Raw genomic sequence first — 14,352 nt, forward strand, 5'->3', positions numbered from 1 at the left:
TCTACCCTACCCTACCTTTCTACCCTACCCTACCCTATTCCTTTTTCCTTCTGCTGTTCTTCTACCGTTCCTTCTCCCCCAACCCTGGGGTCCCCGGGCTCTCTCCCCGCTGCCCCCCACTCCCATCCTCCGTCCCCATTTTTGTTTTTTTTTTTTTTTTTTTTTTCCCCCGCACGGCGGGTTCGGGGTGCCGGATAATAAAGGCCGTCGTGCCCTGAGCCGGCGCCCCCCACGGTCCCTGCAGCCCCACACGGGGACCGCCCGCTCTGCGGGGTCCCCATTCCGGTCCAATACACGGCCCGACACCGCCGGGGTTCCGGCTTTCCCTACATCACACGGGGGGTCCCGGGGGTGGGGTTCAGGATGGGACCCTCTCACTAGGAGGGGGTCCCGGGGGGTGGGCGGGGTTAGGCGGGGGGGGGGGGAGGGCCCCCTCCGGGGGGGGCCCTGGGGGGGGGCGGGGGGCGGGGCCCCTCCGGGGAGGGGCCGGGGTGGGAGGGGTCGGGGGGTCAGCCCCCCTTGACCCCTCCCACCCTGGCCCCTCCCCTCGGGACGGGCCCCTCCCCCTGGCCCCACCCCAGGACCCTCCCCCGGACGGGGCCCGGGGGAGGGGTGGGTGGGGGGCGGGAGGGAGGGGAGGGCGGGTGGGGGGAAGCAGAGGGGGTCACGTCACTCTGCACCGTGCATAAACAAAAAAAAAAAAAACCCCCTTACCGTCCCTCCCCCCTACCCCCACCCGCCCCTCCCCTCCCTCCCCCCCCCCACCCCACCCCTCCCTCCCTCCCCCGGGCCCCGTCCGGGGGAGGGTCCTGGGGTGGGGCCAGGGGGAGGGGCCCGTCCCGAGGGGAGGGGCCTGGGTGGGAGGGTCAAGGGGGGCGACCCCCCCACCCCTCCCACCCCGGCCCCTCCCGGAGGGGCCCCGCCCCCCGCCCCCCCCCAGGGCCCCCCCCCCGGAGGGCCCTCCCACCCCCCCCCGCCTAACCCCGCCCACCCCCCGGGACCCCCTCCTAGTGAGAGGGTCCCATCCTGAACCCCCCACCCCGGGACCCCCCGTGTGATGTAGGGAAAGCCGGAACCCCGGCGGTGTCGGGCCGTGTATTGGACCGGAATGGGGACCCCCGCAGAGCGGGCGGTCCCCGTGTGGGCTGCAGGGACCGTGGGGGGCCCGGCTCAGGGCACGACGGCCTTTATTATCCGGCACCCCGAACCCCGCCGTGCGGGGAAAAAAAAAAAAACAAAAAAAAACAAAATGGGGACGGAGGATGGGAGTGGGGGGCAGCGGGAGAGAGCCGGGGACCCCAGGGTTGGGGGAGAAGGAACGTAGAAGAAACAGCAGAAGGAAAAGGAATAGGGTAGGGTAGGGTAACAGGGTAGGTATAGAATAGGATAGGGCAGAATAGTAGGGTAGGGTGTATATGGTATGGGGCGGGTATGGGGTGGGCGGGCCGCCGGGCGGGGCCGGGGGGACGGAAGGGAGAATTTGGGGGGGAGGGAGGCTAGGGGGGAGAGGGGGGGGGTTGGGGGGGGGGTGTGGGGGTAGGAGGAGGAAGGAGGGAGGAATAGAGGAGAAACAAGAAAAGAAAACAAAAAGCAAAAAAACATAAATATAGAGAAAAGAGAGACAGAGCCCGACCCGCGCACCACGACCTCCGACGAGCAAATGGCTCCGCCGGGCTCGCGCCGCCGCTTAAATCCCCCTCAGCCCCGCCCCGCGCATGCGCTCTGGGGCCCCGCACACCTGTGCAGCTTCCGCCCCGCGCACCTGTGCAGGCCCCGCCCACCCCGGCCCCGCCCCTCCCGCGCCCTTTAAAAGCGGCCGATCCGCTCCCGCCCCGCTCCATACGGGATCGCTTCTGCCGGGGATGCTGCGGGATGCTGCGGGATGCTCGTCGGGATCGCTGCGCCCAGCCCGACCCAGGGACCGCTCCCGGTGCTGCGCGGAGCCCGCGGTGCTCAGCTGGGACCGGGGCTCGGCTCGGGCTTCTGCCGGTGTCGCTGGGGGTTCCGAGCGGTGCCGCCTCTCCCCGGGCCGGCTGGATCGGGGCCGGGATCGCCGCGGGCAGCAGCAGCAGCAGCAGCAGCAGCAGCCGCCCCGGACGGGCGCTGGGCCGAGCCCGGCGCTGCCGCTGCCGCTCCGGCCCGGCGGCCGCGGGACTCCGGGCACGATCCCGCCGCGGCCGCGGGGAGCCGGGGCTGTGCCGGGAACCGCGCCCGGGACAGCGGCGGCGGCATCTCCCCGTGCGGACGCCGCATCGCGGCTGGAAGCGGCCGGGGCACGGGGAGCGCCGTGCCGGCCCCGGGCCCCAAACGCCGCCGCTGCCGCTGCCCCCGTCCCGCTGTGCGGAGGCCCCGCAGCCCCGAGCGGGGAGCAGCGCCCGGCTCCCCGTTCCCCGTGCCCGCACAGCCCGGGGCTCCTGCCCGGAACCCTGCGCAGCGAGCGGGGCTGGAGCGCGGCAGGAGCCGCTCGGGGCCGGGCACGGCTCCACTCGGGCTGCTTCTGCTGCACCTGCCGGGTGAGATGCTCCCCCTCCCCCTTGCTCTGCAACCCAAAAAAGCTCTGCACGGCCAAACATTTCATTGAAACTTTTATTGAAAAGCTTTTGTTTTATTTCCAGATGGCAGGATGTAGTGGGGTTGAGAGGGCTCGCTGGAATCTGACTCTGGGGGACACAGCCCGTGGGAGAATTGAGCTCACAAGCTGGGCAGTACCAGGACTCTGCTCCAACTGACTGAGCCGGTCTCTGCATCCCAGGTATGAACCTCCCCAGGTGCAGGAATCCTTGGCACCAGCGAGGGAATTGCAGCTCCTTCTCTTCTGCTGCAGCTGCTTCACACACCAGCCCCTGCCCTGGCTGTAGGGCAGAACTGGCTGGCAGCTGACAGGACAGCACCAAACTCTTCCCATAACCCTGATTTTCCTGCCCCTTTCCAGGGTTTACCCAGCAGCTGCAGATTTGCTCGTCATGTTTCTTTGCAGGGAGAAACATGAGCAGGAGGAGTCCTGAGGCTTCCCTTGCTGCGTGGCCAGAGCTCTTCTGGAGAGGGGCAGGTGGCATTTGCTGCAGGTGAGTGTTGCCAAAATGAAGGCAGCTGCTGGAGCTGGGGCTGCTCTTGTGGCCCAGAGCTGCGCAGAGGCCTCGGTGTCTCCTGCTGGCTGCCAGCAATGTTCCTTGGTGTCTGTGTGTGTCCCAGCTGCAGGGAACGGGGGCAGGAGGAGGCCAGGAGCCCCTGGCAGGCACCAGCCCCTCCTGCCCTGGGGCTCTCAGGGAGGGGCTGTGCCTGCAGTGTCCTGCCCGTGCCCAGCACACGGCCCGGGATGGGCGCTGGGGGCCCGGCCGGCGCTGCCACGGACACGGCTCCAGGGCTGCCCGTGGCTCCTGGGCCAGGGGCTGCTCTCAACGGGCTCCTGGAGATGCTGCAGCCTGGCCACAGCCACTGACAGCCCAGAAGCAGCCCAAGGAACAGCTGCCCTTTCCTGGGGATGGCAGCAGGGCTGCGTGCCCAGGGCCTCACGCAGCAATTCCTGGTTCCAGCCTCCCAGAGCTGCCAGGCAGCTGCCAGGTATGTCCTGCCCACCCCAAATCCCTTCCCTTCCAGCCTGAGCCCATCACCCAGCAGCAGCAGCAGCACTAAAGCCAAGGCCATCTTCCCTCACAGGTACTAAATCCCAGCCAGCAGCCTGCAGAGATGCCTTAAACCAGAGGTTTGGGTGGCATGAAGTTGTGTCTGGAAGCAGGTGGGAGTTTCCAGGGAGCCAGCTGGAGGTGCAGAAGGGATGGAAAGCTTTCCCAGGTGGGTCCCGCTGGAGGTGTGCTGAAGGCAGGGATGTGCAGCCTGTGCTGAGGGAAAAGAACCTGCAGAGGCCCCTGCTGAGGCTCTGGAAGGAGCTGAGCTGCTGCAGGGAGAGATGTCCTCCCCTGGGCACGGGGAGCTGCCTTGGCACGGGCTGGGAGCGCCCCTGGCCCTGCCTTCTCCTGCTTGGGAATATCACCTGGAGCCCAGCTCAGGGGGCTGCATCAGCTGAACTCCAGCAACTCTGTCAAGGGCCCCCAGGGACATGGCTGGGGCTGGGGATGAGGGTTTGAAATAGCAAATTCTTTGCAATACACACCTGTCCCTGTCCCCATGCTGCTGAGGTTCCTTGGGAGCTCTGCTGGTTCCTGGCACAGCTGGTGTTCAAGCAGCAGCTCTGCATGGGAATATCCACCCTCCATGAGGCACTGTGAGGTTATGGCAGCAGGAACTGAGCAGGGAGCTGTGGGATAATTCATGGGAACCAGCAAAGCTGACAGTGAGCCCAAATCTGGGTGCTGCACAGGGAACAATCTTTGTGCTGCCCTGTCAGCTCAAGCCCCTGGGCTGGGCAGTTTGGGCAGTCAAATGTTTGGAATTGTACAAATCACAGCAACTGGGCTGTGATCACCCAGAGGGACAAGCCAAGTCCCAAACAATTCCTCCACAACCCACTCTGGGGGAACACACCCTGTGCCTGCCAGGAGCTCTGACTCTGCTTTTGCCACCTGAGCAGTGTCAGGGCCACCATGAGGGCTTGGAAATCCAGACAGACCCCAAATCCCACTCAGTGACTAACACAAATGAAGAACTGCATTGTTGTCATCAGAGCTCTGGTATGAATTCTATGACAACAGTGTAATGGAGTCCCACTTACCTCATTAATGCTCTTGGTTTCATTCTTGTGTATTTTTAATCCTTCATCTGGCAGCTTCTGAAACTGATCCAGGAATTCAGAGGTCAAGCAGGGCTGGTTCTGACCTTCCCCTCTGGTGCCACCTGTGCAAACACAACAGGTGCCAGGGTGAGTGAACTCATCCCCTGAGCTCTTCCCTCCCAAACATGCCCTCCCTGTGTCCCTGCAGATGAGCTCAGAGCCCCTCCTGCCCTGCCCTGCTCAGCCCAGTGTCCATCCTGCTGCCCACAGTGGCCAGGCAGGTCCCTTTGCCTTTCTGCTGCCCCTCTGCAGCCCGAGCCGCTCCCCTGCTGGCTCTCTCTGCCTCATCCCCAGGGAGCCTCTCCTCCCTTCCTGGCTGCCTGTGCCAGCCCAGGGGGACACAGAGAGTGCCCAGAGCTGAGCCCTCCCTGCTGCCCCTGCAGAGCCCTGCCTGCTCTGCCCAGGGGCCTGGCCTTTCCCAGGGAAACTGTCTGCTGGGCTCCCTTCAGGCCCCTCAGCAATCCCCTCCAAATGCCACCTGCCTGCCCTTGGCATCCCCTGGCATTGTCCTACACAAACACTTCTGTGTCCCCTCTGAGCCACCCCGGGCTTCCAGCTGAGTGAATGGCATCAGCTGTGCCCAGGGCTCATCATTCACCCAGCCCAAACCAAGAGCAAATGCTGCTAGGGCTTGAAGAACTGCAAACACTTGGAAACTAAAGAAATTACCTTTTTCTTCTGGTTCTTTTCTTTCAGGTGCTGCACTTGTCTCTGTGCATGTGTGCTGAGCTCTCACTGCAGGGGACAGTCAGGCCTGACTGGCTGGGAGTCTGTTCTTCTCACTGGGGAAACAGAAATTATTGTTCATTAGACCACAGAAATGTTTTCTGACCCCTTTCCCCTTCCCTGCCCTTTGCTGGTAAATCTTCTCTTTCTGCCTTTACCTTTACAGCTGTTCCCTGGTGTCATTTCCCCCTGCCTGACTTCAGTGCAGCTCCTTGCTGGGTAAAACTGGGATAACTTACAGGGGAAAGAGGTGAGGTTTTAGCTGCATTGTTCTAAAATTTCTAATGATACTGAAATAATTTCCAATTGCCCCAGTGAGAACACCAACTCCCAGCCACCAAGAGCTCAAAGCTCAGTTAATTGAGGCAGGTCCAAGAAAAATCCAGCCATGCCAGGCTGAGGCTGGAGCCCTCTCATAATTCATTGCTGGTGTCTGCTGCAGTCTAGGAATAGCTCTCCCATCTTCACTTGCTTCATCTGATTTTATATCCCTGATTCAAATGGAGATGCAAACTTCATGTTTGCCATCAGGCTATGAAGAAGCCTATTGCAACCAGCATATGCTTAGTGTTATAATCCCTCCCAAATTCCTGTGGAGGGCACTGTTACCATAACTGTACAATTAGCTACAGCTGGATGGAATAGAGATGGACACTAAATAGCTTTGCTGGCAGGAGGCAGTGTCTTGTACCCCCAGACAGCTTCTTTACTGCTGCCTGCTTTGTTTCTCTGCTTTAGGGAGAATGGGCAACCTTAGATACAAAGAAGAGATTTATAAGTTGTAACTGTACAAGTTTGTTATGCAAAAAGGTGCTGGGGTTTGGGGATTTTTCTCCCTCCATCATTATCTTTGTTATCCAGTACTAGAATTTGGTATATCAATCTCCAAGGCTTTGTACAAGTGATATTTCCCAAGAGCCAGGATGATCTGGGATGTTTGGGGAGGGATGGAGGAGCTGATTACCTTGTGCACCCTCCCTGCTCTCTTGCTCCTGTGAGACCTGTGCTCCATTCCCTGTTCCTCAGGGCACAGCCAAGGCATCTATTCCCCCAGGATTTAGAAAAGCCAGCACACCATCCAGTGAGGGAAGGATAACAATGTGGAGCCAGGAAACAGATTGGGACTCACAGGGTTGCTGAGAAGCTCCATGGTTTTCCAGAAGGAAGGAAATCAGAAGTGAGCCTTGCAGTGCATAGGAAAACTTTTTGAAGCAGGAGTGAAGTCCTGGAGGCTTGGAAAAGTCAGCTGGAAGTGAAGGATCTGTCAGATCTGGCTGCCCTCCTGCTGTCCCAGAGCAGATTGCAAGATCATCTCATCTCAGTGCCCAGAGATTGCTGGAGATGACAGCAGGGATGAGCTGAATCCTCCAAGGGGCTTGGCTTCTTTCAGGGGAGTGGCTTGTGTGGGATTATTCCCTCCTGCATTTTCTGGGAAAGATCACAGTTATGTCAAGAAAAAATTCTTACCTTTTTTTACTACTTGATCTTATTTCTTTTCTTTCATGACTTGCACAGATAGTTCACCTATGTTCCAATTAAATAGAAATTATTTGTGAGAGTTATGAGGGTCTTAGGATATTTATCATATAGAAAACAATATACACTGTGGTTTTAATTAGGTTGTCAAACAAGGAAAGAAGGAAGGTGTATTTCAGTTATGGCAGGAATTATGTACAACATCTATATTACTGAGAAACACTGGCAGAAGAAAAACAGCCAAATAAAAACTATTAGAATGAAATAAATAGAGATTTTGAATTAACTTGTGTCAACTTAGTTGGATCTGCATTGGTATTTCAATTAATGAAAACTATCTTGGCTCACTTTCATGGATTTCTTCTACATTTCAGCCTGAACTCTCCTTTTCTCATTATCACCTAATTCACAGACAGTCCCCATGGCAGTGTTTTGTTTCATCAGGCTCTTTCCTCACTGACAGATCTGCACTGCCACACTGAACACTCACAGCCTGCTCTCAATCACTGCCCTCCCACAGCAATGGAAGCATTGTGCTTTAGATTAAAAGATTTGTAAAAGCATAAGGGTGAATGACATAAACTTTGCAAAGAGGTGCAAGGGAGAGAAGAAAAAACAAAGGGTCAGATTTTGGGTAGACCAACCCTGACATGTCCTTGTCAAGCACTCCCCAGGCAGCTTTAACTTGTGCCAGCAGCACTCAAGCAGCCTCTCAGCCCAGGGCCCAGTCATCTTGGCACAGGACAGGGCAGCATTGCACAGCAATGAACAATTCTGCAGAGATAAGGTAAGCATTCAGCTCCCTCTCTCCCTTTCCACCTCTCTTTAAACTGGGACTAGCACAGCTCCTGTGCACAAGGCAATGAAAATCCTTCTTTCTATTATCCCTTTGAACCCTCAGGACAGGAGTGACACCCTCAGAGTTGAAACAGAGACAGGCACAGAAGGGCTCCTCTTTCTGTCCCCCCACCCAGCTGTTTTTTCCCTCCATGTAGTTTCCCTTGCAAACAAACCCCCCAGTGCCTCCCTAACTCAAAAAATCTTGCAGAGCTTTCCAAGGGTGAGCAGTGCAGGGGGGCCAGGCAGGTGCAGCACCCAGACTCACTTTTTGGATAACACATTTCTGCTGTTCAAATGGGACTGGCATTCTAATCCAGGCACCAGGCAACACACCTGGATCTTCAGCAACTCCAAAGGGTCACAAACCTACAAGCTACAATCAAAGGTTTAACTCCTTGGGCCTGAAATCCAAGAAACAAGCATCTTACCTGTTCCTGGTTGGATGATGCAGGTGGGTATGGAAGCACAGTTCTCTGCCCAAATTCTCTGCACAGCTCTTAGAATGCAACCTCCGGGATTTAGCTGAAGCTCAGTGTTGGAGTAAACTGGAAAGGAGAAAGCAGAGGGAATTCTGGATAAGGAAACCTGCACAGCTTTGTTGTGCTGTTACATAAGTAGTCACCTTCTGCAGTTCTAAAATTCCAAACTCAGATCCCACTTCTCTCAGTGGGGCTAGCTCTGCTTTAAACTGGTGTGCAATTTTTAAGGGGGAAAAAACCCCAAACATTCAGCAACAAATCTTTTGGCACCTATTAAATAGAAAATAACAATTCAACAAGATTTGATGAACAGATAGTTCACACTTGGTGGACTAAATTCCAAGGAATTGAGGGAAAAAAGCCACCCCCCATGGCCAGTGCCACTGACCAGCACAGCAAGAACATCAGCTGCCCCTCAGTGCTCTGAGCCTTTCTCTGGCCCTGCAGGATTTCTCTCCTCTCTGCTTTTCTCCAACACTTTTGCCAAGCTCCCTTTACCTCCTTAGCTGTCTCCTGCCTGTTTCTCCCTTTGCCCCTCTCCTGTTTGCTGCTTTTGCACCCTGATTTACAAGGACAGCTGCAAGGAAGTGCCTGTTTCCATCCAGCAGTGACTGAATGAAGGGTGACAGCACAGCCACAGAACTCCAGAACTATTCTCATGGAAGGAAAGTGCATCGAGGAGAAGAAAAGAAGCCAAAAAAGGTCAGTGCAATTCAATATTTGGAAGGGAGTTCAGGGAGCTGCTTCTGCAGAGCAGGCCCTTGGCAAGAGCTCTTCCCGTGCATTCTTTGCTGTAGAGAAAGGGAAGCAAACCAGAGCTGGAGCACTAATGAAGCACTTCAAGCATTGATGGTGTGCTGGGCTGAGAATGACAGTGAACAGGTGAAATGTCATTTATTAGAGCTCCTGATTAGCAGCCATCCTGCTAAACCCAGGGCCGTGGTTCTCAGACCATGTCTCTGGCTTTGGGATTTTGTGCTCAGCAGTGCTCTAGCAGCTGATGCACTGGACTAATGGAGCTTTAACTCCCACACTGGACTCACTCCAGAACAGGTGGATTCAAGGGGCAGCAGTGGAACCAGTTTCAGACTTTGTTTCCTCCCTGAATAAAGCCTGACTGGGGAGGCTCAGCTGGGACTGTGCCCAACGTGGGCCACACTCCCTGTGCCAGTGGACATCTGTTTATGCAGCAGTGCAGGTAAAGGATGTCCTGCCACTGAAAGCAGCTTCATCAATAGAATAAAGTCTCTCTGTCCACTGGGCAGAATTCTGGAAGGACAGGAAGAATTCACCTTGGGTATGGGCACAGCTGAACTTGCACCACTGTCATGGGTGAACGTTCCTGGGTGGAGGGAACTGCACATTGTTCAACTCATCTCTGTTCTCTGACTGAATTCTTCATCTTTCAAACCCAAAATATAGAATGCAGAACTTGCTAGACTATCAATTCCACCCCAAAAAGATTCTTAGCTTTTATGATGGCTTTCCTAGTCAAAAAGTAAACCAACCCACCAAAAAGCCACAAAATCCAACCCAAGGAAAAAAAACCACCCCAGGGATCATTACAGTGAGCCCCAGTGTGAATCAGCAATACACTGTATATTCTAGGGGACTTCTTAAAAAGAGCAAACCAGGAAACAAAAGCATGTTAAACAAGACTTTTGGAGCATTTTCACAGGAACCAAGGAGTTGCCAAAAGGAAACCAGAGAAGGATTGCAGTCCTGACCATGGAACTGAGGGTAAAACAGAAGAAAACTCAGGCAAGTGAAAATCCCAAGCAGGATCTGTGAAATATTCTGCCAGCTGGACAAAAAGTAAACCCCACTGCTCCAAGAGCAAGAGAGGCCCAACTGTACAACCAGAGCTTTTCCAATGGCCTGGCAGGGATGATGCAGGGAGCAGCTTTTCCCACAAATAAAATGCAGCATGCACTCATTTCTCCTTGTGCTGCTGCAGTTGCCCAGCTGGCCCCCACTTGGCCCCTGAGCTGAGGCACTTAGCACACTGAAAGCTCCAGAAATATTGCAGTTTTCCAGTTAGAACATTCCAGTGAAGCAGCAAAGCAAGGGGCAAGGGGAACTGCTGAGCATGAAAACCAATCCTTGCTAAAAACTCCCTGAGAGCAGAGCAGGGGGAAATGCTGCAAACACCCCTAAGGAAAATTTACAATGTTGAAGAACAAAATTAAATTGATCAAATAGGCAAATAAACAGTTTGGAACCTAAAAATAATATTTTGTCCTTGATATATAACCATGAAATTAAGTGTTTACTGTGAAAAACCAGAACTATTTTCAGGAGACTCAGCTGCTTTTACCTGTTTTACAAGGACACCACACATTTGGTAGGGGAAGCAGAGAGTCCTTTGCACATGCAGAAATAACCTGGAAATTCACACTTGTGAGAGGAATAGAGGGCTGATAGATGATTACAAGTGTTTCCACTAAAGCACAAAACATTCCTTCTGACAATTGTACCCTATTAAATCTCCTGTGAAGAAAATGTCTGTATTACCAGGGGAACAGCTGTGATAAAAGAAAAAGCCTGTCCTGTGGGTCTGACTCCAAACACACCTTCAGCCTCAGTTTCCATAAGTGGAATTTCTAAATGAAAAGTCACTGTACCTCTGTGTCAGTTCAGTTCTGTGCATGCTTCAGGCAACTCTTGAAAATCTGTTGCAGTCATCAGGATGCCCACACATCTCCAGCTTCTAGAGAGGAAATCAATAGAAAAATATATATAAATTAAAATTACATAAAGTATATATAACTATAAATAAATGCAAATACATATATTTAAATGCTGACTCTATTAAAAGCAGCAGACAAACTCAGTGATGATCGTGGCATGAAGATTCTCCTGCAGTCAACATGCAAGTTTGAATCTTCACAGTTGTGGTGTCTAAATCATTACGCAGAAAAATCAACTTTCTTAAAATACAAATCAGGGCTTTCTATTTCTTTGTTACTTTCATTGAAGCTGGAAAAGGATTTCAGGGTTTTCAGAGCTCCTGAGAGCTCAAACTGGCCTTGCCCTCAGAAGAAAATGAAGTGTATTTTAGGAAGATGCCAAGAGGTCCTTTAAAGGAAATTCCTTTACATGCTAAAGAAGGAAAGATGGTATAGAAATACTTGAAAATGTTTCTTACTTAGCAGAACTTCAGCATTTATGAAAAAAGAGCCATGTTAGCAGACCAAGAGCTGAAGGGTTTTCAGTCCACTGAGGATGTTTGGGATGGACAATATGCCCAAATTATATATCCCCATATATCTGCACTTCCTAAATATTGATAGAAGGAGCTCATTCCAGGGCTGAGGAGAATGTATTTTTGACACCTGATAGTTATTTCTGTCCCTCCGTCTCTGTCATCTCCCTGCTGAGATTCATTCCCAACACCCCCCTAGTATTAACAGACCTGCACAGAGCACATGGAGAGGATTTCTGGCTCATTTTACTCAGGCCTCCTTGACCCAAGTGATACATTCAGCACGTTTCCTGCCCTTCAGAGAAAGGCAAATCACATAAGGGACAAGGGGGGAAATCCTAAAATCCCCCTCAGCACTGGCACCCAAGGCTGGGACCCAGACAGAGCCTGGAGGGCTCAGTGCTGGATCCACTCTGACCTTGAGTCACTTTCTCTGCCTTCAATTCCTCCCTCTCTTTATTCCTGGAGAAGCCTCTGACCACGTTCCTCCCAGAAAACATGCAAGGAAAGAGCTTTGCAATTTCTTTTTGATACTCACAGGCATTCATGAGGCTCAACTTGAAAGTGAAAGTAGACAATTAAAAAATCAAACCCCAAGAACTCTTCTGCGTTGGTGAGAAATGTTTTACTCTTGAACATGCAGATTTTGCTTTCCAGATGAGGACAGTATATATTTCATCATGCAGAATATTCCTCATGCAATAGTAGTGATTTTCTTGTTCTGCTCTTTTATTCACACCAGTACCTCTGCGTGGCCTTCTGAAAGAAATCAGAGAGTCCATTAAAGACTGCAGCACTGGGAAATGTACTCACACTAGCTGTAAAAGCTGCACAGCTCCAGGAAAACACTGCACCTCTATGTTCCTTCAGCAGCAGCTAAAGGCCAAGCCCAGATCCTGTCCCTATTTCAACTGATATCCAGTTCTTCTTCCTCATGCCAACAACTTCAACTTCTTCATTTTAGTTTAATTTCCTATCACTTTCCATTTTCCTCTGAAGGCCCAGAGTGTTCTTTCTGATGCTGCAGATTAATGCCTGGCCCTTTCAGCCTTCTCTTTTAGACCACTGCAATTCTGATTCAGAGCCTGCAATTCCTTCCCAAAGGTTGATAATATGCTCCAACTTTACAGCAGTTCCTGTGCCTGATATTTCACATTAATCCCCCTCCTAATTTCTCTAATCATCTCAAATGCCACATGAGGATGAATTCTCTGCTAACATTCCTGCTGCCTTGCCAGGTAGGGACTAAGAAACTGTAATTGAAAAATGCTTTTCTGCAACTTCTCCCCCTGAAACATTTCACCTGATCAACAAATGGTGCTCAGGGACTTCTGTCTCCTCAACATCATCCTGCATGCCAGAGATAAAAGATTATTGAATCACAAAGCTCGGTAAACTCCAATTTTTATTAAAAAAATAAAACCAAAAACTCCCAAGCATTAATTCCTAGACAGAAACTCGCATTTCCCAAGGGAGGGAAGCGGGAAGGGAAAGGCCGGGGAGAGGGACGGGGACACAGGAGGGAACAGGAGAGGGAGAATGGGGGACAGGTTTGGGGGAGAGGAGGGGAGGGTTCGGGAGAAAGAAAAGAAAAGGAACAGCGAGGGAGGAGGGAGGAAAGGTAGAGGGGAAATAGAGGAGAGGCCGAAAGCGGAGGGAAAAGGGTTGGTTTGAGCAGGGTAGAGAAAGGCGGGAAATGGCGAAAAAGGAGGGGAACGCGAGGAGGAGGAAGGAGGGGGACAGGCTGTGAGAGGGAAAGCAAAAATCCAACCTGTTCCTGTGCGCGGAGCTCCAACGCAGCCACCGCCCGCAGCGAGCTCAGCCCGAGCAATGAGGGCCGAGCCAATTTTCCGGCAATTAAATCACCTCGGCCCCGCCCCGCGCAGCCGCACTGGGCCCCGCGCACCTGAGCGGGGATAGGCCCCGCCCCAGCCCCGCCAGACCGAATCACCGCCCCCGGTCCGCTCCCGCCCCAATCACCGCCCCCACCTACCGCCCCGAATCACCGCCGCCGTACCGCGACGCCCGGTGCCGCCCCGAATCACCGCCCGTACCGCCCCGAATCACCCCGCCCTACCCGCCCCGGTGCCGCCCCGAATCACCGCCCGGTACCGCCCGGTACCGCCCCGAATCACCGCCCGGTACCGCCCCCGAATCACCCACCGCCCGGTACCGCCCCGAATCACAGCCCGTTACCGCCCCGAATCACCACCGCCGTACCGCCCTCCGCCCCGAATCACAGCCCGTACCGCGGTACCGCCCCGAATCACCGCCCGGTACCGCCCCGAATCACCGCCCGGTACGCCCCAAATCAACCGCCCCGAATCACCGCCCGGTACCGCCCCGAATCACAGCCCGGTACCGCCCGGTACCGCCCCGAATCACAGCCCGGTACCGCCCCAAATCACCGCCCGCATCACAGCCCGGTACCGCCCCCAGCCCCGCCCCAAATCCCCGACCGGTACCACCCCGAAATCACCGCCCGGTATCGCCCGGTACCGCCCCGAATCATCTCCCGGTACCGCCCCTGAATTACCGCCCGGTATCGCCCGGTACCGCCCTGAATCACCGCCCGGTACCGTCCTGAATCACTCCAGGTACCGCCCCGAATCACCGCCCGGTACCGCCCGGTCCCGTCCGGTGGCTCCGGTCCCGCCTCACACAGCACGGTACCGCCCGGTTCCGCCCGTCCCGCCCTGGCTCCGGTCCCGCTCACACAGCCCGGTACGCCCGGTCCGTCCTGCCCGGGCGGGGCGGGACCATCGCTCTCGGCCCGGCCCCTCTCCCCGGGCCGAACCGGGGCTGCTCCCGGCACCGGTCCGTCCCTTGGGCTCCGGTCCCGCCCCGTTCTGGCGCGGCGGGCCCGGCGGGGCGGTACCGGTACCGGGCCGGGCCGG

The 14,352-nt window shown here is 54.7% G+C and overlaps 1 protein-coding gene and 1 long non-coding RNA gene across 3 annotated transcripts; one reads left to right on the forward strand and one right to left on the reverse strand.

Moving 5' to 3' along the window:
- The first annotated feature begins 2,986 nt into the window (after positions 1-2,986).
- LOC306801226 (uncharacterized protein) lies at positions 2,987-4,256 on the forward strand. The gene is made up of 2 exons (XM_079304088.1): positions 2,987-3,561; positions 3,658-4,256. Exons 1-2 carry the CDS (start codon positions 3,081-3,083, stop codon positions 4,083-4,085), a joined length of 909 nt encoding a protein of 302 aa, XP_079160214.1. The 5' UTR covers positions 2,987-3,080; the 3' UTR covers positions 4,086-4,256.
- A 2,569-nt stretch (positions 4,257-6,825) lies between these two features.
- LOC306801230 lies at positions 6,826-12,117 on the reverse strand. 2 transcript variants are annotated; one of them, XR_013774025.1, is made up of 4 exons: positions 11,994-12,117; positions 10,875-10,960; positions 8,200-8,316; positions 6,826-6,883 (listed from the first exon to the last, which is right to left on the reverse strand). It is a non-coding gene; the product is annotated as an uncharacterized lncRNA (long non-coding RNA). The 2 variants fall into 2 exon arrangements; XR_013774026.1 differs by lacking the exon at positions 6,826-6,883 and having other exon boundaries at positions 8,097-8,316.
- Between the last annotated feature and the right edge of the window lie 2,235 nt (positions 12,118-14,352).

The sequence above is a fragment of the Erithacus rubecula genome (genome assembly GCF_903797595.1).
Source record: "Erithacus rubecula genome assembly, chromosome: 4".
Taxonomy (NCBI): Eukaryota; Metazoa; Chordata; class Aves; order Passeriformes; family Muscicapidae; genus Erithacus; species Erithacus rubecula.

What these genes read in the sequence shown, in the direction of transcription:
- LOC306801226 (XM_079304088.1), top strand. Translation starts at nt 3,081, where the DNA reads ATGAAGGCAGCTGCTGGAGCTGGGGCTGCTCTTGTGGCCCAGAGCTGC. An exon ending in AGCTGCCAGGCAGCTGCCAG is followed by an intron (nt 3,562 to 3,657) that starts GTATGTCCTGCC and finishes CTTCCCTCACAG; the next exon opens with GTACTAAATCCCAGCCAGCA.